At 38.2% G+C, this 24,441-nt stretch overlaps 1 protein-coding gene across 8 annotated transcripts in view; it reads left to right on the forward strand.

Moving 5' to 3' along the window:
* Window positions 1-24,441, forward strand: part of LOC143644408 (uncharacterized) — a 168,199-nt gene that overhangs the window by 99,025 nt on the left and 44,733 nt on the right. Inside the window, exon 4 of one of the 8 annotated variants that reach the window (XM_077113347.1) lies at window positions 1,186-1,363. The exons of the other annotated variants lie outside the window; for them this stretch is intronic. Within the exon in view, the coding sequence (XP_076969462.1) occupies window positions 1,186-1,193 (8 nt within the window). The 3' untranslated portion in view covers window positions 1,194-1,363. Of the gene's footprint in view, window positions 1-1,185; window positions 1,364-24,441 lie in introns of those variants that run through there. 8 annotated transcript variants of the gene reach the window in all.

Genomic DNA, 24,441 nt, shown 5'->3' on the forward strand with positions numbered 1-24,441 from the left:
TCCATTCTTGATCTTTTCTGTGCATTCAGAAAGATTTCCTCATTTTTAGCTTCTGGATTATTTCCCCAATCTTTGTCATATTCTTTTTTTTTTTTTTTTGTATACTGTATGGCAGGGTCACATTTCATGTGAGTAGCCCATCATTGCAGCACCATCTGTTGAATTTGTTTGATTTGCTTGCTTATTTGTGTTTTGGAAGTACATGGACTGGGTCTCCCACATGGCAGGCAAGAATTCTACTACTGAACTACCCTTGCACCCCCCCAATATTTATTTTATTATTCATTCCATCTGTTCCTTTGTTTAATTTTACTATAATATTTTTACATTTTCTTTTTGTTTGTTGTTTCTTCCTTTTTCATAGCAGCCTGCTAAAATATCTTCCTGTGTCTTTCTAAGAATGTTGTTTAGAATTTTTGAAGTGTTCTTTTCTGTTCCCCTAATTATCTCGCTTTCCTCTAGGATTAATTTTAAGTTTACTCATCTTAGTCCCCTCCTTTAGAGCTTTTGAATTTTCTCAAGTATCTAGTAATCCCTGGTTTTCCATTCCTGTCTATGTTTGAAGGTCAGGTTAATTAGTAGGTATTGATAAGTTTTTGCTATAGTTTTGAGTGATCTGTTTCCCCAACAGGCTTCTCTGTGCCGAGACTCTGTGGGTAGGTAGGACATTCTGACTGGCAGACTTCTCTGTAAGGTGTGCAGAAGGCAGTTTAACGATGATGGTGCCACAACCCTCTCCTATTTTTTATATTTGTTTCTTCTGACCGTGGAGATTTTCTGCTTCTACCTTCAAAGTAATTTTCTTTGGAGGATGTTTAGGAATGTTAATAATACCTCTGCTCCTGGTTCTCCATCAGTCTGATTCCAATTACTTTCTATCCAGGTTTCCATAACAATTTCTGCCTATTTTCTTGTTTTCTGGTACTAGTAGGGTTTTACTGCTTTTAAAACTATCTGTTCCAAAGTCAATCATCACATTCATAAGGAATAGTAAACAGCCATGAATAGTCAAAACCATTTTGAAAAAAGAAGAACAAAGTTGAAGTACTCATACTTTCTGATTTTAAAACTTACTACAAAGCTATAGTAACCAAAACAGTGTGATATTTGCACAAAGAGAGACATAGAGACCAATGAAATTGAATTGAAAGTTCAGAACTAACCCTTCTCAACTTTGGCCAACAGATCTTTGACAAGGATGGCAAGTCCATTCAGTGATGTAAGAATAATCTCTTCAACAAATGGTGCTGGGAGAACTGGATCTCCAAATGTAAACGAGTGAAGATAGATCCCAACCTCATGCAAAAATGAACACAAAATGCATCCAAGACTTAAATATAAAAACCAAAAAGATAAAACTCTTAGAAGAAAACATAAGGAAATATCTTCAGGAACTTAAGTCAGGCAGTAGTTTGTCTTAGACTTTATACCAAAAGCAAAGCAACAACACAAAAAATGTATAGTTGGGAGTTAATAAAAATTTAAAGCTTTTGTGCAACAAATGACTTTACCACTAAAGTAAAAAGTCAACCTACAAAATAAGAGAAGAAACAGGCCAAGATGGCGGCTTAGTAAGGTACGTGCATCTTAGTTCCTCCTCCAAAAGCAACTACTAGGTGAACTGAAACAGTGCAGAACAGCTCCCGGGGCTACGGCAGGGAATGGACACACAGCATACCCCAGTCTGGACTGGCTAGTCTGACTGTGAGACTCGGCTGCGGTGAGATCCCCGAGCGGCGCACGATTTCCCGAGCAGCGGCAGCTGTGGCGGCCGGAGCTCCTCCCTCCCTCCTTCCCGGGCCGGCTGAGAGTCTCGGAGAGGCAAGTTTCCCAAGCCGAGGCAGCCGGCGCCCCTCTTTTGTGGGCGGCTTCCTGGTTTGGCTACGAGTCTCGGATCAGAGGGCTACCCAAGCCGCGGTGGCCCTCCCCCGCGGGCGGCTTCCTGGTCCAGTGGGGAATTCCCCAGGCCGCAGCGGCCGGTGACCGACGCCCCCTCCCCTGCGGGTGACTTCCTGGTCCGGTGGCGAACTCCCCGGGCCCGCTGCAGCCGGCAACCAGCCTCAGGGTCCCCTCAAGCCGCGGCAGCTGATGCCCCCACCACGCGCGGCCCCCCGAACCAACGGAGAGAACTGGATCGGAAATCCCCAGGCCGCGGAGATCGGTGACCAGGGGGATCCCTTCCAAACACGTGAGACAAACGTGTGCCACGAGCGCCACCTACTGGGCAGGATAAGAAAAACAGAACCCAGAGATTTCACAGAAAAATCTTACAACCTTGTTGGGTCCGACACCCAGGGAAATCTGACTAAATGCCCAGACGCCAGCAGCAGAAGATAATGGACCACGCTCAGAAGATTGAGAATATGGCCCAGTCAAAGGAACAAACCAACAGTTCAAATGAGATACAAGAGCTGACACAACTAATGCTGAATATACGAACAGAAATGGAAAACCTCTTCAAAAATGAAATCAATAAATTGAGGGAGGACATGAAGAAGACATGGGCTGAACATAAAGAAGAAATAGAAAAACTGAAAAAACAAATCACAGAACTTATGGAAGTGAAGGATAAAGTAGAAAACATGGAAAAAACAATGGATACCTACAATGATAGATTTAAAGAGACAGAAGATAGAATTAGTGATTTGGAGGATGGAACATCTGAAGTCCAAAAAGAAACAGAAACTATCGGGAAAAGAATGGAAAAATTTGAACAGGGTATCAGGGAACTCAAGGACAATATGAACCGCACAAATATACGTGTTGTGGGTGTCCCAGAAGGAGAAGAGAAGGGAAAAGGAGGAGAAAAACTAATGGAAGAAATTTTCACTGAAAATTTCCCAACTCTTATGAAAGACCTAAAATTACAGATCCTAGAAGTGCAGTGCACCCCAAAGAGATTAGACACAAATAGGCGTTCTCCAAGACACTTACTAGTTAGAATGTCAGAGGTCAAAGAGAAAGAGAAGATCTTGAAAGCAGCAAGAGAAAAACAATCCATCACATACAAGGGAAACCCAATAAGACTATGTGTAGATTTCTCAGCAGAAACCATGGAAGCTAGAAGACACTGGGATGATATATTTAAATTACTAAAAGAGAAAAACTGCCAACCAAGACTCCTATATCCAGCAAAATTATCCTTCAAAAATGAGGGAGAAATTAAAACATTCTCAGACAAAAAGTCACTGAGAGAATTTGTGACCAAGAGACCAGCTCTGCAAGAAATACTAAAGGGAGCACTAGAGTCAGATATGAAAAGACAGAAGAGAGAGGTATGGAGAAGAGTGTAGAAAGAAGGAAAATCAGATATGATATATATAATACAAAAGGCAAAATGGTAGAGGAAAATATTATCCAAACAGTAATAACACTAAATGTTAATGGACTGAATTCCCCAATCAAGAGACATAGACTGGCAGAATGGATTAAAAAACAGGATCCTTCTATATGCTGTCTACAGGAAACACATCTTAGACCCAAAGATAAACATAGGTTGAAAGTGAAAGGTTGGGAAAAGATATTTCATGCAAATAACAACCAGAAAAGAGCAGGAGTGGCTATACTAATATCCAACAAATTAGACTTCAAATGTAAAACAGTTAAAAGGGACAAAGAAGGACATTATAGACTAATAAAAGGAACAATTAAACAAGAAGACATAACAATCATAAATATTTACACACCGAACCAGAATGCCCCAAAATACGTTTGGAATACACTGCAAACACTGAAAGGGGAAATAGACTCATATACCATAATAGTTGGAGACTTCAATTCACCACTCTCATCAATGGACAGAACATCTAGACAGAGGATCAATAAAGAAATAGAGAATCTGAATATTACTATAAATGAGCTAGACTTAACAGACATTTATAGGACATTACATCCCACAACAGCAGGATACACCTTTTTCTCAAGTGCTCATGGATCATTCTCAAAGATAGACCATATGCTGGGTCACAAAGCAAGTCTTAACAAATTTAAAAATATTGAAATCATACACAACACTTTCTCGGATCATAAAGGAATGAAGTTGGAAATCAATAATAGGCAGAGTGCCAGAAAATTCACAAATATGTGGAGGCTCAACAACACACTCCTAAACAACCAGTGGGTCAAAGAAGAAATTGCTAGAGAAATTAGCAAATACCTCGAGGTGAATGAAAATGAAAACACAACATTTCAAAACTTATGGGACGCAGCAAAGGCAATGCTAAGAGGGAAATTTATTGCCCTAAATGCCTATATCAGAAAAGAAGAAAAGTAAAAAATGCAGGAATTAACTGTCCACTTGGAAGAACTGCAGAAAGAACAGCAAACGAATCCCAAAGCAAGCAAAAGGAAAGAAATAACAAAGATTAGAGCAGAAATAAATGAAATTGAAAACATGAAAACAATAGAGAAAATCAATAAGACCAGAAGTTGGTTCTATGAGAAAATCAATAAGATTGATGGGCCCTTAGCAAGATTGACAAAAAGAAGAAGAGAGAGGATGCAAATAAATAAGATCAGAAATGGAAGAGGAGACATAACTACTGACCTCACAGAAATAAAGGAGGTAATAACAGGATACTATGAACAACTTTACGCTAACAAATACAACAATTTAGATGAAATGGACGGGTTCCTGGAAAGACATGAACAACCAACTTTGACTCAAGAAGACATAGATGACCTCAACAAACCAATCACAAGTAAAGAAATTAAATTAGTCATTCAAAAGCTTCCTAAAAAGAAAAGTCCAGGACCAGACGGCTTCACATCTGAATTCTATCAAACATTCCAGAAAGAATTAGTACCAACTCTTCTCAAACTCTTCAAAAAAATCGAAGCGGAGGGAAAACTACCTAATTCATTCTATGAAGTCAACATCACCCTCATACCAAAACCAGGCAAAGATATTACAAAAAAAGAAAACTACAGGCCAATCTCTCTAATGAATATAGATGCAAAAATCCTCAATAAAATTCTAGCAAATCATATCCAACAACACATTAAAAGAATTATACATCATGACCAAGTAGGATTCATCCCAGGTATGCAAGGATGGTTCAACATAAGAAAATCAATTAATGTAATACACCATATCAACAAATCAAAGCAGAAAAATCACATGATCATCTCAATTGATGCAGAGAAGGCATTTGACAAGATTCAACATCCTTTCCTGTTGAAAACACTTCAAAGGATAGGAATACAAGGGAACTTCCTTAAAATGATAGAGGGAATATATGAAAAACCCACAACAAATATCATCCTCAATGGGGAAAAATTGAAAACTTTCCCCCTAAGATCAGGAACAAGACAAGGATGTCCACTATCACCACTATTATTCAACATTGTGTTGGAGGTTCTAGCCAGAGCAATTAGACAAGAAAAAGAAATACAAGGCATCAAAATTGGAAAGGAAGAAGTAAAACTATCACTGTTTGCAGACGATATGATACTATACGTCGAAAACCCGGAAAAATCCACAACAAAACTACTAGAGCTAATAAATGAGTACAGCAAAGTAGCAGGCTACAAGATCAACATTCAAAAATCTGTAGCATTTCTATACACTAGCAATGAACAAGCGGAGGGGGAAATCAAGAAACGAATCCCATTTACAATTGCAACTAAAAGAATAAAATACCTAGGAATAAATTTAACTAAAGAGACAAAAAACCTATATAAAGAAAACTACAAAAAACTGCTAAAAGAAATCACAGAAGACCTAAATATATGGAAGGGCATACCGTGTTCATGGATTGGAAGACTAAATATAGTTAAGATGTCAATTCTACCTAAATTGATTTACAGATTCAATGCAATACCAATCAAAATCCCAACAACTTATTTCAGAAATAGAAAAACCAATAAGCAAATTTATCTGGAAGGGCAGGGTGCCCCGAATTGCGAAAAACATCTTGAGGAAAAAAAATGAAGCTGGAGGTCTCGCACTGCCTGACTTTCAGGCATATTATGAAGCCACAGTGGTCAAAACAGCATGGTATTGGCATAAAGATAGATATATCTACCAATGGAATCGAATAGAGTGCTCAGATATAGACCCTCTCATCTATGGACATTTGATCTTTGATAAGGCAGTCAAGCCAACTCACCTGGGACAGAACAGTCTCTTCAATAAATGGTGCCTAGAGAACTGGATATCCATATGCAAAAGAATGAAAGAAGACCCATATCTCACACCCTACACAAAAGTTAACTCAAAATGGATCAAAGATCTAAACATTAGGTCTAAGACCATAAAACAGTTAGAGGAAAATGTAGGGAGATATCTTATGAATCTTACAATTGGAGGCAATTTTATGGACTTCAGTGCTCTAAAGCAAGAGCACTGAAGAAGGAAATAAATAAATGGGAGCTCCTCAAAATTAAACACTTTTGTGCATCAAAGAACTTCATCAAGAAAGTAGAAAGACAGCCTATACAATGGGAAACAATATTTGGAAATGACATATCAGATAAAGATCTAGTATCCAGAATTTATAAAGAGATTGTTCAACTCAACAACAAAAAGACAGCCAACCCAATTACAAAATGGGAAAAAGACTTGAATAGACACCTCTCAGAGGAGGAAATACAAATGGCCAAAAGGCACATGAAGAGATGCTCAATGTCCCTGGCCATTAGAGAAATGCAAATCAAAACCACAGTGAGATATCATCTCACACCCACCAGAATGGCCATTATCAACAAAACAGAAAATGACAAGTGCTGGAGAGGATGCGGTGAAAGAGGCACACTTATCCACTGTTGGTGGGAATGTCAAATGGTGCAACCACTGTGGAAGGCAGTTTGGCGGTTCCTTAAAAAGCTGAATATAGAATTGCCATACGACCCAGCAATACCATTGCTGGGAATCTACTCAAAGGAATTAAGGGCAAAAACTCAAATGGACATTTGCACACCAGTGTTTATAGCAGTGTTATTTACAATTGCAAAGAGATGGAAACAGCCAAAATGTCCATCAACAGACGAGTGGCTAAACAAACTGTGGTATATACATACGATGGAATATTATGCAGCTTTAAGACAGGATAAACTTATGAAGCATGTAATAACATGGATGGACCTAGAGAACATTATGCTGAGTGAGTCTAGCCAAAAACTAAAAGACAAATACTGTATGGTCCCAATGATATGAATCGACATTCGAGAATAAACTTGGAATATGTCATTGGTAACAGAGTTCAGCAGGAGTTAGAAACAGGGTAAGATAATTGGTAATTGGAGCTGATGGGATACAGACTGTGCAACAGGACTAGATACAAAAACTCGAAAATGGACAGCACAATAATACCTAATTGTAAAGTAATCATGTTAAAACACTGAATGAAGCTGCATCTGAGCTATAGGATTTCGTTTTGTTTTGTTTTGTTTTGTCTTGTTCTTACTATTATTACTTTTATTTTTTTTCTCTATATTAACATTCTATATCTTTTTCGGTTGTGTTGCTAGTTCTTCTAAACCGATGCAAATGTACTAAGAAACGATGATCATGCATCTATGTGATGATGTTAAGAATTACTGATTGCATATGTAGAATGGTATGATTTCTAAATGTTGGTTTAATTTCTTTTTTTCCGTTAATTAATAAAAATAAAAAAGCACTTAAACAAGGTTTTGGAACAAAAAAAGAATAAGAGAAAATATTTGGAGACCATATATCTGATAACTGCTTAATATACCAAAATATCTAAAGAAATCCTATAACTCAACAACAAAAATACATATGACTCATTTAAAAAATGGGCAAAAGACTCGAATAGAAATTTCTCCAAAGAAGGCATGCTAATGGCTAAGAAGCACATGAAAAGTTACTCAACATCATTAGCCATTAGGGTAATGCAAATCAAAGCCACAATGAGATACCATTTTACACCCACTAGACGGGCTACGTTCCAAAATATGGAAAATAACAAGTGTTAGAGAGGATGTGGAGAAAAATGAACACTCACACATTGTTGGTAAGAATGTAAAATGGTACAGCTACTGTGGGAAACAGTTTGGCAGTTCCTCAGAAACTGAAGTACAGGATTACCACTTACCTGGCCATCCCATTTCTAGGTATATACCCAAGATAATTGACAGCAGGGACTTGAACAGATATTTGCATACTGATGTTTTTATAGTGATGTTATTCACAATAGCCAAAAGGTGGAAACAACTCAAGTGTCTATCAACAGATAAATGAATAAATGAAATGTGGTATATACATGCCGTGGAGTATTATTTGGCCATAAAAAGGAATGAAGTTCTGATCTTATAAGAATAGTGAAACCTTGAAGTATTGAACTATCTTCAGTACTACAACCTTGAATATATCATGTTGAATGATGTAAGCCAGAAACAAAAGAAATATGAAATAAGTAAAATATGTAACATATGTAAATTCATACAATCAGAAACTAGAATACTGGTTACCAGGGACTGGTTGGGGGAAGGGAATGGGGAGTTAATGTTTAATTGGTATGAAGTTTCTATTTAGGTTAATGGAAAATTTTTAAGCAATGGATGATGATACAGGAGGCACAACTTTGTAAATGCAATGCGCACCACTGAACTGTGTATTTGAAAAGGAATAAAAAGGGAAATTTTAGTTTGTATAAAAGTTAACACAGACAAACACATACACACAGAAGAGTGAATCCTAATATAAACTGTAGGCTAAAGTTAATAGCATAGTTATAATAATATTGTTTCATCAATTGTAACAAAAGTAACATACTAATGCGAAATGTTAGTAAAAGGGAAAACTGCGTGTGAGAGGGGGACATATGGAAACTGTACTTTCTGCTTGATTTTTCCGTAAACCTCTAACTGTTCTCATTTAAAAATACAATCTTTTCAGTCTTTTAAATGATTTATGGATGGTGGGAAGGCACGTATATGTTTGTGCTTAGTTCTCCATTTTTGATTTGCCTCCCTTTCTTATGTTCTCGCTTTGATAATGAAACTTGTGACAATAAAACAAGCTTTTGGACACCTTCCAACATGAAAAAGTTACAAGGGGCATAACCCAAATACCCCTAAAGAGTGGAAGAAAGATCAAAGGTGATGGTGAAGTTATAAAGAGAAGGTAGGGTTTAACAAATGAGTAAGATTGCTGAATCATTACATTGATATTTCTTTTAGTCTACAGTATCTTAGAGCAGCTAGAAGTAAAAACCTAAAATTGTGGAATTGTGGAAATATGCGATGCACTTTGAAATATATAGCTTTTTTTGATATATGTTATTTTTCACAAAAAAAGAAAAAAAGCCAATTAAATAAAACAAAAAACATGCTGTTGGAATATGGGTTCTTTGTTAATTAAAATAATTTTATTTAATAAAATGTGCCACATATTTACATATATTATCACATTGGATCCTCTCTACAATCTGGTGATGTAGGCATCTCTTATGTACAGCAGATTTCAGATTTTGGTATGGGTTTCAATTCTACAACTTTAGGTTTTTACTGCTTACTGCTCTGAGATACTGGAGCCTAAAAGAAATATCAATATAATGATTCAGCATTCATACACTCATGTTAAACCCTACCTTCTCTGTATACCTCCACCATCACCACTCTTTAGGGGTATTTGACCTATGTCCATTTTAACATTTTCATTTTGGAAGGGGCTGTCAATAAGATGGGATAGGGGGATGGAACTAGTTGATGTTCTGAAATATGGAATATGTTTATAGGCCCACTGGTGAATTGCCTTCACTTCTATCTATTCCCTTATAATTAAGTTCAACCTTATTAGCTAACTATTCACCCATCACAGGTTTCTGTGTATCTCTAGGTCCCCTACATTCTGTATTATAAACCTCTGATTTTACCCTTACCATGGTCATAAAAGTGAGTCATACAGTATCTCTCCTTTTGTGTGTGGCATATTCCACTCAGCATTATGTCCATCTTGTCATGTGGTTAAGGACATCATTTCATCTTATTGCTGCATAATATTGCATTGTATATATATATATATATATATATATATATTGCATTTTGTTAATCCACTTATCTGTTGATGGGCACTTGGATTGGTTTCATCTTTTGGCAATTGTGAATAATGCTGCTATGACCATCGGTGTGCAAATGTCTGTTTGTGTCACTGCTTTCAACTCTTCTGGTTTTATATATATATATATATATATATATATATATATATATATATATATATATATATACTGAGTAGTGGTATTGCTGGGTCATGGGGCAACTCAATGTTTAGTTTTCTGAGGAACTGCCAGACTGTCTTCCATAGCAGCTGTACCATTATACATTCCCACTAACAGTGCAAAAGTCCCAGTTTCTCCACATCCTCTCCAATATGTGTAGTTTCCTATTTGTTTAATAGCAGCCATTCTTATAGCTGTGAGGTGGTATCTCATTGTAGTCTTGATCAGCATTTCCCTTATAGCTAACGAGAATGAGCAATTATTTAAGTGCTTTTTAGCCATCTATATTTGTTCTTCAGAAAAATGTCTATTCATATCCTTAGCCCACTTTATAATTGGGTTGTTTGTTCTTCTGTTGTCGAGTTGTATGATTTCTTTATATATGCAGGATAGCAAACCTTTATCCGACATGTGATTTCCAAATATTTTCTCCCATTGAGTTGGCTGCCTCTTCCCCTTTTTGGCAAAGTCTTTTGAGGCAAAAAAGCATTTGATTTTGAGGAGTTCCCATTTATCTAATTTTTCTTTTGTTGCTTGTGCTTTGGGTGTAAAAGTTTAGGAAGCTATCTCCTATTACTAGATCTTGAAGATATTTCCCTACAGTTTCTTCTAGGAGCTTTATGGTACTGTTTCTTATATTTAGGTGTTTGATCCAATTTGAGCTAACTTTTGTATAGAGTGTAGGGAAAGGGTGCACTTTCATTCTTCTGGTTATTGATATCCAGTTCTCCCATGCCCCTTTTCTGAGAAGAGTAATTTGTCCCAGTTCAGAGGATCTGGAGGCCTTGTCAAAAATCAGTTGACTATAGATTTGGTGGTCTATTTCTGCACTCTCAATTAGATTCCATTGGTCAATATTTCTGTCTTTGTGCCACTACCATGCTATTTTGACCACTGTGGCTTGATAATAAGTTTTAAATTTGGGGAATGTTAATCCTTCCACTTCGTTCTTCTTTTTTAGGATGCTTTTAGCCATTTGGGGTCTCTTTCCCTTCCAGAATTGGTAACTCTTCAGAGTAGGTTGTTGGAATTTTGATTGGTACTGCATTGAATCTGTAGATCAGTTTGTGTCGAATTGACATCTTAACTACATTTAACTTTCCTATCCGTGGTCATGGAATGTCTTTCTACCCATTTAGAAATTTGATTTCTTTTAGCAATGTTATGTAGTTTTCTGTGTATAAGTCCTTTACATCCCTAGTTAAATTCATTCCTAGATACATGACTCTTTTGGTTGCTCTTTTGAATGGAATTTTTTCCTTAATTGACTCCTCAGTTAGGTCATTGCTTGTATATAGAAACATTACTGATTTGAGTACATTAATTGTATAATCTGCCACCTTGCTGAATTTGTTTATTAGCTCAGGTAACTTTGTTGTAGATTTCTCGGGATTTTCCAAGTATAGTATCATGTCATCTGCACATAATGAAAGTTTTGTTTGTTTTCCAATTTGGAAACCTTTTATTTCTTTGTCCTGCCTGATTGCCCTAGCTAGAACTTCTATTACAATGTTGAATAATAGTGGTGAAAGAAGGCATCCTTGTCTCATTCTTGATCTTAAGGGGAAAGCTTTTAGTCTCTCACTATTGGGTACAATGCTGGCTACAGGTTTTTCATATATGCCTTTTATCATATTGAGGAAGTTACCTTTGATCCCTACTGTTTGAAGACTTTTTATCAGAAAGGATGTTGAATTTTGTCAAATACTTTTTCAGTATCAATTGAAATGATTATATGATTTTTTTACCTTTTGATTTGCTAATGTGTTGTATTAAATTAACTGATTTTCTTGTTGAAACCATCCTTGCATTCCTAGTATAAACCCCACCTGGTCGTTTTGTATAATTTTTTTAATGTGCTGTTGGATTTGATTTGCTAATATTTTGTGAAAAAATTTTGAATCTAAGTTCATTCGGGAGGTTGGTCTGTAGTTTTCCTTTCTTGTAGCATCTTTACCTGATTTTCATATTAAAGTGATGTTAGCTTCATAAAATGAGTTAAGTAGTGCTTCTTTTTCCTCAAATTTTTGGAAAAGTTTGAGCAGGATTAGTGTTCATTCTTTTTGGAACATTTGATAAAATTCCCCCGTGAAGCTATCTGGCCCTGGGCTTTTCTTTTTAGGAAGATTTTTGATGACTGATTAAATCTCTTTACTTGTGATTGGTTAGTTGAGATCTTCTATTTCTTCTTGAATCAGTGTAGCTTGTTTGTGTGTCTCCAGGAATTTGTCCATTTCATCTAAGTTGTCTAGTTTCTTGGCATATAGTTGTCCATAGTATCCTCTTATGATTTTTTGTTATTTTTTTGGGTCTGTGGTAATGACCACTCCACCTCATTTCTGATTTTGTTTACTTGATCCTCTCTCTCTGTTTCTTTGTCAGCCTTGTTAGTGGCCCATGGATTTTATTGAGTTTCTCAAAGAACCATCTTTTGGTTTTATTGATCCTTTCTATTGTTCTTTTGTTCTTCCATTCATTTAACTCTGCATTCTTTGTTACTTCTATTCTTCTATTTGCTTTAGGTTAGTTTGCTGATCTTTCTCAAGTTTCTCCAGGTGAGCAGTTAAGTCCTCAATTTTTGTTCTTTCTTCTTTTTCAATATAGGCATTTAGGGCAATAAATTTCCTACTCAGCACAGCTTTTGCCACATTCCATAAGTCTGATATTTTGTATTTTCATTTTTATTCATTTCCAGATAGCTACTGATTTCTCTAGTAATTTCTTCTTTGACCCACTCACTGTTTAAGGGTGTGTTATTTAATGTCCATATAGTTTTGAAAGTTCTGGTTCTTTTGTGGTCATTGATTTCCAGCTTCATTCCATTGTGATCAGAGAAAGTGCTTTGAATAATTTCAAATTATTTTTAAATTTATAAATTTATTATTTAAATTTAAATTGTTTTTAAATTTATAAAGACCTGATTTGTGCCCCAGCATATGATCTTTCCTGGAGAATGTTCCATGAGCACTAGAGAAGAATGTATAGCCTGGTGTTTGGGAGTGTAATGACCTATATATGTCTGTTAGGTTTTATTCATTTATCAAATTATTTAATTTCTCTATTCCCTTGTTGATCCTATGTCTGGTTGTTCTATCTATGGAGGAGAGTGGTATATTGACGTCTCCTACTATTACTGTTCAAACGTCTATCACTCCCTTCTATTTTGCCCATATCTGTCTCGTACTTTAGAACTCCTTGATTGGAAGCATAAACATTTATGGTTGTTTTATCTTCTTGGTTAATTTTTCCTTTTATTAATATATAGTGTCCTTCTTTGTTTCTTATGATGTCCTTACATTTAAAGTCTATTTTGTCTGATATTTGTCTAACTACTCCTGCTTTCTTTTGGTTACAGTTTATGGGGAACTTTTTTTCCATCTTTTCACTTTCAATCCATTTATTTCCTTGTGTCTAAGATGTGTATCTTGTAAGTAACATATAGATGGATTATAATCCTTAATCCATTCTACCAGTCTGTATCTTTTAATTAGTGAGTTTAGTCTGTTAACATTCAATGTTATTACTGTAAAAGCTTTTCTTGAATCCACCATCTTATCCTTTACCTTTCATTTGTCAAATACATATTTTCTTTTCCTACTTTTTCTTTTTATCCTTTAAATTGCTGTTACTGGTTCTCTTCAATTCTGTGCCCTCCTCCAGAAATCCCTCTCTTGTCTTTTTTTTTTTTTTTCCAATTGGCAGAACTCCCTTTAGTATTTCTTGTGGAGCTGGTCTCTTGTTAACATATTTTCTCAGCCTTTGTTTGTCTGTGAAAATTTTAATCTCTCCCTCAGTTTTGAAGGGCAATTTGGCTGGGTACAGAATTCTGGCTAGAAGTCTTTCTCCTTCAAGATCTTAAATATATCATACCACTACCTTCTTGCCTCCATAGTGCCAGTTGAGTAGGCTGAACTCAGTCTTATGTGGTTTGCCTTATACGTGGTAGATTGTTTTTCTCTTGCCACTTTCAGAATTGTTGCTTCTCTTCAACATTTGATAGGCTGATTAGTATGTGTCTTGGGCTAGGCCTATTTGGATTTATTCTATTTAGAGTTCATTGGGCTTCTTTGGTTTGCATAGTTCTGTTTTTTGTAAAGGTTGAGAAGTTTTCCCCCATTATGTTCTCCACTAATCTTCCTAGCCCTTTACTCTTCTGTTCTTCTGGACACCAATGATTCTTTTTTTTTTTTTACATGGGCAGGCACCGGGAATCAAACCCGGGTCCTCAGGCATAGCAGGCAAGCACTCTTGCCTGCTGAGCCACCGTGGCCTGCCCACCAATGATTCTTATATTTGTGCACTTTGTTTTGTTCATCATTTCCCTGAGATCCAGTTCAAATTTTTCCATCTTTTTTTTTTTGTCACTTGCTCTTTTGTGTATTCAAAATCAGTTGTCCTGTCATCTAGTTCACTTATTCTTTCTTCTGCCTCATCAAATCTGCTGTTGTGTGTTTCTAGTATTTTTTTATTTGGTCTACAGCATCTTTAATCTCTGTGATATCTGCTATTTTTCTATTAATTCTTTCAAATTCCTCTTTATGCTCTTCTAGTGTCTTCTTGATCTCCTTTATGTCATTAGCCTTCCCACTGATTTTATTTAGTAGAGTTATATGAACATCTTTGATTAGTTGTTCCAAAGTCTGTGTCTCCTCCAGTGTTTTAATTTGGTCATTAGACTGGGCTCTGTCTGCATTGCATATGGTTAGTGATCTTCTGTTGTCTTTGCAGCATGTAAATATCTTGATAGGGTTACTTTGGAAGTCGATTTCCTTCAGAAGTCTAAAGCTTTGAATTTGCAGGATGTGTGAAGCAGGATATGGGACATGGGGAAGGGCACAGCAGTGCAGTGGTGGGTTTGGGTGCAGGCATATGCACAGGTTAGGGACACTGCACTGGTGCCTGTGAGTGTGGGGTATGGGTCATAGGATTGTGGAGGTGCGGTGCAGGGACCATGAGGGTAATGTGTAGCTCTGGCAGGCCTTGGAGTTCAGGAGCAGGTAGCAGCATGGTGGACACAAAGATAGGGTGCGGTGGGAGGTGGATGCAGGTGCTGAGCAGATGTACTGGGACTGGTTCGTGGGTAGGATGCAGGTGGGAATGTGGAGCGTGTGGGTCATGGGTGCCAGGGTGTGGAGTAAAGGGCCAGAGGTCAGGACACAGTGAGGGCAGGGCACGGTGTTTCATTGCGCAGAGGGAGGAGTCCACGGGAGCTGGGATACAGATGCGCGAGCATGTAGGGGCGGGGCACAGGTCGCAGAGGTTGTAGGATATGTGTCAGGGGTGTGTGATAATCGGTAGCCGCGCCCTGGCGTGGATGCACATGTGCAGGGGGATGGGTGGGGTAGGGGTGCACGCTTGTGCAGGACAGAGACTATTTGGCACAGATGCGCACAAGTGCAGCTGCCAGTTGTTAGAAAAGGTCACTTGTGCCGTGGAGTGGGGCAAGGGTGTGTATGTGTGTAGGGCAGAGGGGTTGGGGTACAGGGGTAATTGCGCTTGTGGGGGAGAGGTGGGTCGCACTAAGACAGGTTTGCGTGCCTGTGTGGGGTGGGGGTGTGAGGCGGGGATGTGCATGGTTGGGGGTACTTCCAGTGCAGAGTGGGGAGCTGGTGATGGGGTTCAGGTGCATGGGGTGTGAGGGGAGTCATGGGTCAGGGGGTGGGAGCAGTGCATGAGGGTAGCTCTTTCAAGGAACGCAGCTTGGCTTACTTCCTTGTATTCATCTCCCTGTCTGTGCACTCCTGAGGGCTCTAGGCCCCAGTTTGGAAATGGGCCCGTTAGGCTGTTTGCACTACCTGGATGGCCTCCAGTTCTCTACATCTCAATTCTTCTGCTTTTTCGACCGGGGCCTCTCTATATGGTGTAGAAGACACTCCCAGGTCACTTATACACTGGAATCCCGCTCCCAGTCATTTTTTCTGTCACTTCTCTAGCTCTTCTGTGGAGCAGGCATCCCAAAGTGGTTACCTGTGAAAGGACTCCAGTAGACACATTAAGACCCACCTAGAATGGGGGGAAATATGTCTTCATGGAAACTACCAAATCAAAAGTTCCCATCCTCCAGTATTGAATCAGAATTAAAGAACATGACTTTTCTGGGGTACGCAACAGTTTCAAATGGGCACAGCATCAAAATTCACATTTGGTCAATGAGTTACATGAGTTAACTGAGGTCACACTGCTAGTAAGAAGAAGACTGGAAGTCTTTTTCCAAAGCCCACTTCACACTACCATACATTACTTAAATGTTTCTGTTATATTTCTTTGCTCTAGTTTTCTATATGGTTATCCTGTTTCCTAGCTATAGTTAATTTCTATTGTGAGGTGCTTGGCAGTTAGTTTAAATTTTGTAGACCTAACTAGATAAAGCAGTTAATTACAATTATGGTAACATCATATACATATGTATATGGGCTCATGTATTTTTAAAGCTCCTCAGAGTAATTATAATGCATGTGAGGATTGAATACCATTGACCCATGATCACTATGAACTGTGTTAAGCACTGGAAATGCAAATAATAATAATTGCTAACATTTATTGAGTACATACTATATGTCAGGCACATTCTAAGTATACTCTCAGCAACCCTAAAAGGTAGGTATTACTCTCATTTTATATATGAGCAAACTGAGTCACAAAGAGGATAAGTAACTTGTCCAGGAATTGGCAGTCTGGTCCTCTGTTCTGTGGCTCTCTGTTCTGCAGTTGATTGATAGCTCATAGTTTAGTGAATAGAGGATATCAAGAGGAACACCTAAGGGAGGTGGAGTTAGGGTCAGGAAGGCTTCTTGTAGGAGGTGGGAACTCAATTAAATAGAGGAATAGTAAGAAGCAGCAAAGCAAAGTTAAGGAAGAACTCTTCAGGTTCCTGTCTCCATTCCCTTGCTAGGCGGCCTGACTCCACACCTTCCAGGAGTTTCTTCTTCCTTCTTCCCCCACTGAAAACATTGGAATGCCCACAATCATTCATCCTGAACATGCCTAACACTTTAACTGGGAAGACTGAAGTCATGCACAATTACTCATGCACTTTTTCCTCCTAACAATAGGTCCTTCTGTGTGCTTCTCATTGAAATATAAAATGCTCCACTCTGTTGTTTAAAATAAGTCTTTGTTATAGGAACAATTCACAAACGTGTCAAACACACATTGGTTCCCCACCCCCTCCTTTTCCTTCCCTCACCTGATTCTTATGCTAAGAAAACAAAATTTCCCTGGCTTGCCAGGACCTGTGCCCACATGCCAACTCTGCCCAGAATAGAAGCTCACCCTACATTTTCACACTGCTTTTAGTCAAGTGTGGCTCTAAGTATAAGTTTGAGGTTAACCTGAGGGAGCATTTAGCTATACCAACTGCCCCTCTGCTTGGCCTCAGGGGCAGGAACAGACTTTCCTTTGAGGAAAGGGAAATTCTCTGATGCTGCTAATTAACCGTGATAGCAAAGGAAGCCCTCTCCAGACACCAAAAATATCAAGGAATAACATTTTAAAAAGCAGTATTTGTATGAGCTAACCACATCATTCAGCCCAGTCTAGGCTGTGGCTGAAGGGAAAAAATTACACCTCTTGGAACCTGTACGGTGGCTGTATCCCAAATGGGTACCTCAGGAGGTCATGCCCCTAGCGAGTGTCTGCTATGGGAATGAGGGCCTCAGGAACGTGGATGGAGTTCAGCTGCCCTCCCAGCTGGCTTTAGGCAAACCACAGGAAGCTGGCTGAAGATGGCATGTTTATATAGGCGACATGTGAGTCTTTGTTAGGATAGCAGAGGCCTGTTAACTGTGGAGGAGTTGGGTAGAGATGCAGGAGGACTGCCTTAGCATCTGAATCTCATCCTAGCAGGGCCCCTTTCCACCCTCTGCTTATCAAAGTGAGGCAGATCCCCACTTTCTCTTAAACCGAGAAAGAAGTGTCACCATCCAGCCTGCACATTACACGTTGGCTTTGCTGCTATAGGGCTGGATGGAAGATGCAGAGTATGTAGCTTTTGCAAAACTCGGGATCTAGCTGCTGCTGTTGGAGGAGGCTTTTGGAGACTATGAGAATTGGATTTGGCCACAGGATGAAAACCGGAAGTGTTGTGGCGGGAGGGTAGGTAGTAGGGCCATTTGGTTGGGACATCAAGCTCAAGAGGACTCAGAATTTGGCTGCTGATCAGTGTAGGGGAATGAGGTTAAATCTGAAGGCGGCCTCAAGGACTGAGGACCTTAGAATCTGAAAGCTACCAGAGCCATAGTGAGTCTCTTGGAGGGCCTGTTTACATAGTCCACCTTATTTTACAGGGACTAGGACAGATTCTCAAGACTCTAAATTGCCAAAACCAGGAAATGGGGGTACTAGAATTTCATACCAGGCAAACTTCCCAGTTTCTCACTCCAAAAACATTTTTGCATCTGGGCAGACAAGAAGAAAATTCCTCCACTACAATATCACATGTAAAGAATTCTTGGCAGCTACTTGTGGTGGCACATCTTTCTTTTCTTCCCTTCCTGTTGATGGAGTCTCCTTTTATATCCATCAAGTGTCAGAATTGAAAACACAACTTTAGAACTCTTGTAGACAAATTACTTTTTATATCAGGGGCTCCTGCTCATCCCATATTCTGTTTCCCATTTTGCTCACTTCCTTGCACAAGGCCTTGAACTATACCTTGTATATGATACACTGACTTTCTGAAAAGTTTCCACTGTTTGTTATTTTAATGGGGGGTGGGGAGGGGCACCAGTTTAGAAAGAAAGAGGTTATCATGAGCAGAGACTACCTATGTGAAATGTAGACCAACCAGGGTTGAAGAGCAAATTCCTAGATTCCAAGGTCTTGCTACTCAAGATTGCTATGAACCAGTAGCTTGGGCTTCACCTGGGAACCTCACCAGACCTGTTAATTAATTCTCCATTTTAACAAGATCTCTAGGTGATTTGAATACATACTAAAGTTTAAGGTATGGCTCTGTAAAAGTCCCACCTCTCTCCACCCAAATGCTTAACCTTGTACCACTTCCCTCTTGCTCCTTTCTTTGGCATCCCCACTGTCAAGTGTTGCTTTGTTACTCCTGTTCTGCCATTTTGTCATTTTTGTTGAAAATTTAAAGTCATAGGGATATATTTTTAATGGGAATTTGAAATGGACATTTTTGGAAAAAAATAAAATATAGCCAATTTGAGAGATCTTTTGCAGCTCTGTCATGTTTTTAATGTAGAAATAAAAATACATACTGTGTTTATATTGGCTTGCTTGTAAAATTATCATCTTTGGCTATATTTAGGAATTTATTGGCTTGGAAATTATACTGAAAAACTTTGAGGGGAAAAATATTTTTCCCTTTAACTTTTTGGAAAATAAAATTCTTTAACAAACAATCCCATTAACGTGTTTTCCCTATTTCCTTATTATCCCTGTCAAATATCATGCATTTGTTCTTCTCATGTTCCTAGACCAATTTCTTCATTTCATTTAATTTTTTTTAAGTTTTTAATTTTTTTAAACATAACAACATACAAACATAAACATTCTTACCATATGATCATTCCATTCTTGGTATATAATCAAAAAGTCACAATATCATCACCATGATAATTTCTTAGAACATTTGCATCAATTCAGAAAAAGAATTAAAAGGAAAAAGAAAAAAACTCATACATACCATACTCCTTACCCCTCCCTCATTTAAATTTTTAAAAATAGTTTTTTCTTATTATTTATTTTAGAAAACAGGGAAACAAAAGAAAATAAAACACCACCAGAATTCTACCCATTTACATTATATTATCCATTACAAGCAACTGTAAATCTCCTATATAAAATTTTCTTATTTGTTGACAAAAAGTGGATTAACTTAATGCGTAATAATTAATATCTACTTCCTTCTAAATATAGCAGTTATTAACATCTTTCCATCCATAAACATATTTCCACAGCGTCACAAGTATGTGATGATATTGTGAGCCATTGATTGCACACCAAGTATGAAATGTTAAGAAAATTCGTGTTTGTATGTTGATTGGTTTTATGAATAAAAATTAGTAAAAACCTCTAGAAAATATGTGCTGATCTATGGTAACAGGAAGATCAGTGTTTGTGTGAGAAGGAAGGGTGCAGGCAGGGAGGCAGAGATTACAAAGTGGCACAAAGAAACTTCAGGGAGGAATGGATTTTTATTGTGCTAATTGTTATGCAGCATATATATATGCAAAACTCATTAAATTGTACACTTTAAATATGTGAAGTTTATTGCCTGTCAATATTATACATATAATATGTTATACCACAATAAAGTTTTTTCAAAAAAATTTGGAAGGAAAAACCCTCTTTAATTAGATAGTAAACATATAAATACACTACACTTGTAAAAAAAAATTAAATAGAGATAACACTAAATTCCCCTTTGTCATTCACATCCTTGGTTCCTGTTTTAGTTTGCTGGCTGCTGGAGTGCAACACACCAGAGACAGATTGGCTTTTAATAAAAGGGGATTTATTTTGTTAGTTCTTCAGAGGAAAGGCAGCTAACTTTCCACTGAGGTTCTTTCTTACGTGGGAAGGCACAGAGTGGTCTCTGCTGGCCTTCTCTCCAGACCTCTGGGTTCCAACAACTTTCGGGGTGATTTCCTTCTGCATCTCCAAAGGCCTGGGCTGAACGGCGAGCGCTGAAATAAGGAATGCTGAGCTGCTTGGGCTGTGCTAGTTGAGCTCTCTCATCTAAGCAATAGCCAATTAAATCAAACATCATTCATTGCAGCAGGCACACCTTCTAGCCTACTGCAGATGTAATGAGCAACAGATGATGTTCACGTATCGTTGCCTCATGTCCACAGCAATAGAACTAGGCAGGTCCACCTGGCCAAGTTGACAACTGAATCTAAGTACCACAGTTCCCTTCCCACCTTCCCAGAGATCACTACTGTTATCAGTTTTGTGTTTATTCTCCCAGATCATTTTCTATGCATTTGCGCACATTTATATGCAGCCATAGAAAACAAATTACTATGATAGATTGAACTATGTACCCCCATATAGACATATTTTAAATCTTAATTTGCATTCCTGTGGATGTGAAACCATTGTAGATAGAATCTCCTGAAGATGGCATTTTTAGTTAAGGTTTGTCCCAACTGACTGAGGTTGGGTCTTCATCTATATTACTGAAGCTTTATAAAGAGAAGGAAACTAGAAGTCAGGAGATGGAGAAAGCCATGGGGAGGAGGTAGAAGCAGGAAGTTAGCAGGAACCTAGAGGTTAAAGGAGAAGACATCACCATATGACAGGAAAGCCAAGGAACCCCAAGGATTATGGCAAGCCAGCACCAGGATGCCATCAGCCTGGGGAGGAAGCAAGGCTTTTAGCCTCTGAAACCATGAAACAAGAAATTCCCATTGGTTAAGTCAACCTATGTGTGATATTTGTCACAGCAGCATGGAAAACTAAAGCATACTATTTTGTATTTTTTTACACCAATGGTATAATACAATATCCATTATTCTTCAAATTGTTTATTCCATTCAACAATATGTCCTGGACTGGTCTCTGTGTTAATGTCTGTAGATCTACCTTTTCATTTTAGCCATTGCAGAATATTCTGTCTTATGAATAGATCATGGTTTATTTAGTCTGTCTTTTATTAACCGACCTTTGGGTAGCTTCCACTTTTTCTGTCTTACAAAGAAAATGCTTATGCATGTTTCTTTGTGTATATGTGTGATTGTTTCTCTAGAATAGATTCAGAGAAGTGGCATTGCTGTATTCTAGGACCACCTCTTTCCTATGTGTGAATAGAGGAAAACCTCATTCAAAGATCCTACAGGAAAAAGTGTGGTTCTTGAATGCTTGAAAAATGTGTTTTTTCCTCTCAGTTTTGTACTTGACTTCCAGTGTGATCTTGAGTTTTCTAGCTATGATGGGTGGAGTGCAAGTGAACAAGAAAAGGGGCATACCAAGTTTGAGGGAAAAGATAATAAGCAATTTTGGCTGAGTATAAGATGCTTCCCTCTCTTTTCTGGAAGGGAAACATGCCCATGGAGCAAAGTAGAAGGAGAGTCCTCTCCTTTTCATCCCTCCTTCTTGCTCTGTACCCAGTCTTCCACCCCAGCTCAGTGAATCATTGTTAACACAACTTTTTTTCTCTCTTTTTTTATTAATTGATTTTTTTAAAATATAACACACAAAAACATTCTTAACATATGATCATTCTGTTCTACATATATAATCAGTAATTCACATCATCACATAGTTGCATATTCATCATCATGATCATTTCTTGGAACATTTGCATCAATTCAGAAAAAGAAATATAAAGACAACAGAAAAAAATCATACATACCATACCCCTTATCTCTTCCTTTCATTGATCACTGGCCTTTCAATCTACTAAATTTATTTTAAGCTTTGTTCCCTCTATCATTTATTTTTATTCGGTATGTTTTACTCATCTGTTGATAAGGTAGATAAAAGGAGCATCAGACACAAGGTTTTCACAATCACGCAGTCACATTGTGGAAGCTATATCATTATACAATCATCTTTAAGAAACATGGCTGCTGGAACACAGTTCTACATTTTCAGGCAGTTCCCTCCGGCCTTTCCATTACATCTTGGATAGCAAGGTGATATCTACTGAATGTGTCAGAATAACCTCCAGGATAACCTCTCAACTCTGTTTGGAACCTCTCAGCCATTGACACTTTATTTTGTCTCATTTCACTCTTCCCCCTTTTGGTCGAGAAGGTTTTCTCAATCCCTTGATGCTGAGCCTCAGCTCGTTCTAGGATTTCTGTCCCATGTTGCCAGGAGGGTCCACACCCCTAGGAGTCATGTTTCACGTAGACAAGGGAAGGGCAGTGAGTTTGCTTGTTCTAACACAACTTTTGACGGTTGCACACAGGGTGCTGAGCACAGTATTAGGCACTATACGGATTTCAATAAATACCATGGTCTCTGCCCTAGTGAGGGAGAGTAGACATCCATCTTGGGAAGTTGAAATAACAAGCCGTATACTTTAGTACCAAGTACAATTTAGTGTTAGGCAAACTGAACACAGTCCCAAGTACTGCTGAGTGAACATAAAGCCCTCTTCACCTTCCACCTAGATTATAGCCCCAGCCTTTTATTTGGTTTCCTTGACTGTAATTTCTCCCTTTCAACCCATCCAGTTTATTGCCAATAAATAATCTCAGAAAACTACTTTTATGGTATTTATGGTTCTGATCGTTCCCTACTCTAATTCTATTTACTGGGCTTTCCCTCATCCTTCAAGACTCAGTTCAAACTTTTTCTATGTGCCAATCACTTACTCTAAAAACTTCCCCTGACTCTAGGTTCTGTGAGCTGTTTCCTCCCCCACTGCTCCTTTTCTTATTACAGAAACCATTTTACTGTGATTACTTCTTTATTTTTCTGGCCTACTTTTACCCAGACTGTGAGTTCTTAAAGCACAGGGCCTCTGTCTTAGCCAACTTTGTAGCTACAGAACCCAACTGCATGTGTAGTTGATGCTTAATAAGTGTTCAACAAAAGAATGGATAAATGAACTTCCCAGAGATGTACACTGGTTCTCAAAGTGCTTTTAGGATCTGGAGAGTAATTTTGCTCAGAGAGAGAAACAACTGCAGAAGGTGGCAAGAGCAGAGACAGCCTTTGGGACGACTGTCCTAGATCCTGAAGGTAGAAAAGGGGGGAGCTAGTACTTGTCCTGCTCTCAGAGTTTTAATTTTACGTTTCAAACAAATTAGCCTATAGTTCTCTCTGCAATGTAAGGGGTGCCAAGGAAGTATTCATTTAAATAAAGAGAAAGGAAGACTTTAAAAAAGATCACAACTTTCCCTAGTTCAGAACTGGAGTTTTTAAAGCTCAATTCTAGTCATGTTTCCCCTGGCCTAAAGCCTTTGTCTAAAGCCCTTTGAAGACTTTCCATTGCTCTTAGGATTAAGTTCAAAATTCTTAACTTGATCTGTGAGGTCTCACATGGCCTGGTGGCTGCCTACCTCACCAACATTCTTTCACATCAAATATCATTGAATATTTATTTCCCATTCCCCACCTTCTAACACCAGACTGTAAATGCCATGAGGGCAGGTCCATGTCTGTTTTATTCACTGCTATATAGAAGGGCTTTCTCTTTGTATTTCATTTCGTTTTCACAGTAATCCTGTGAGGTAGTCGTCGTCACCCCTATTTGACAAGTGAGAAGACTGAAGCTCAGAGAAATGTGTGGTAGACTCAAGATTTGAGTACAGTTCCTTCTGCATTGTTGAAAGACTAA

Source organism: Tamandua tetradactyla, chromosome 8, assembly GCF_023851605.1.
Source record: "Tamandua tetradactyla isolate mTamTet1 chromosome 8, mTamTet1.pri, whole genome shotgun sequence".
NCBI lineage: Eukaryota > Metazoa > Chordata > Mammalia > Pilosa > Myrmecophagidae > Tamandua > Tamandua tetradactyla.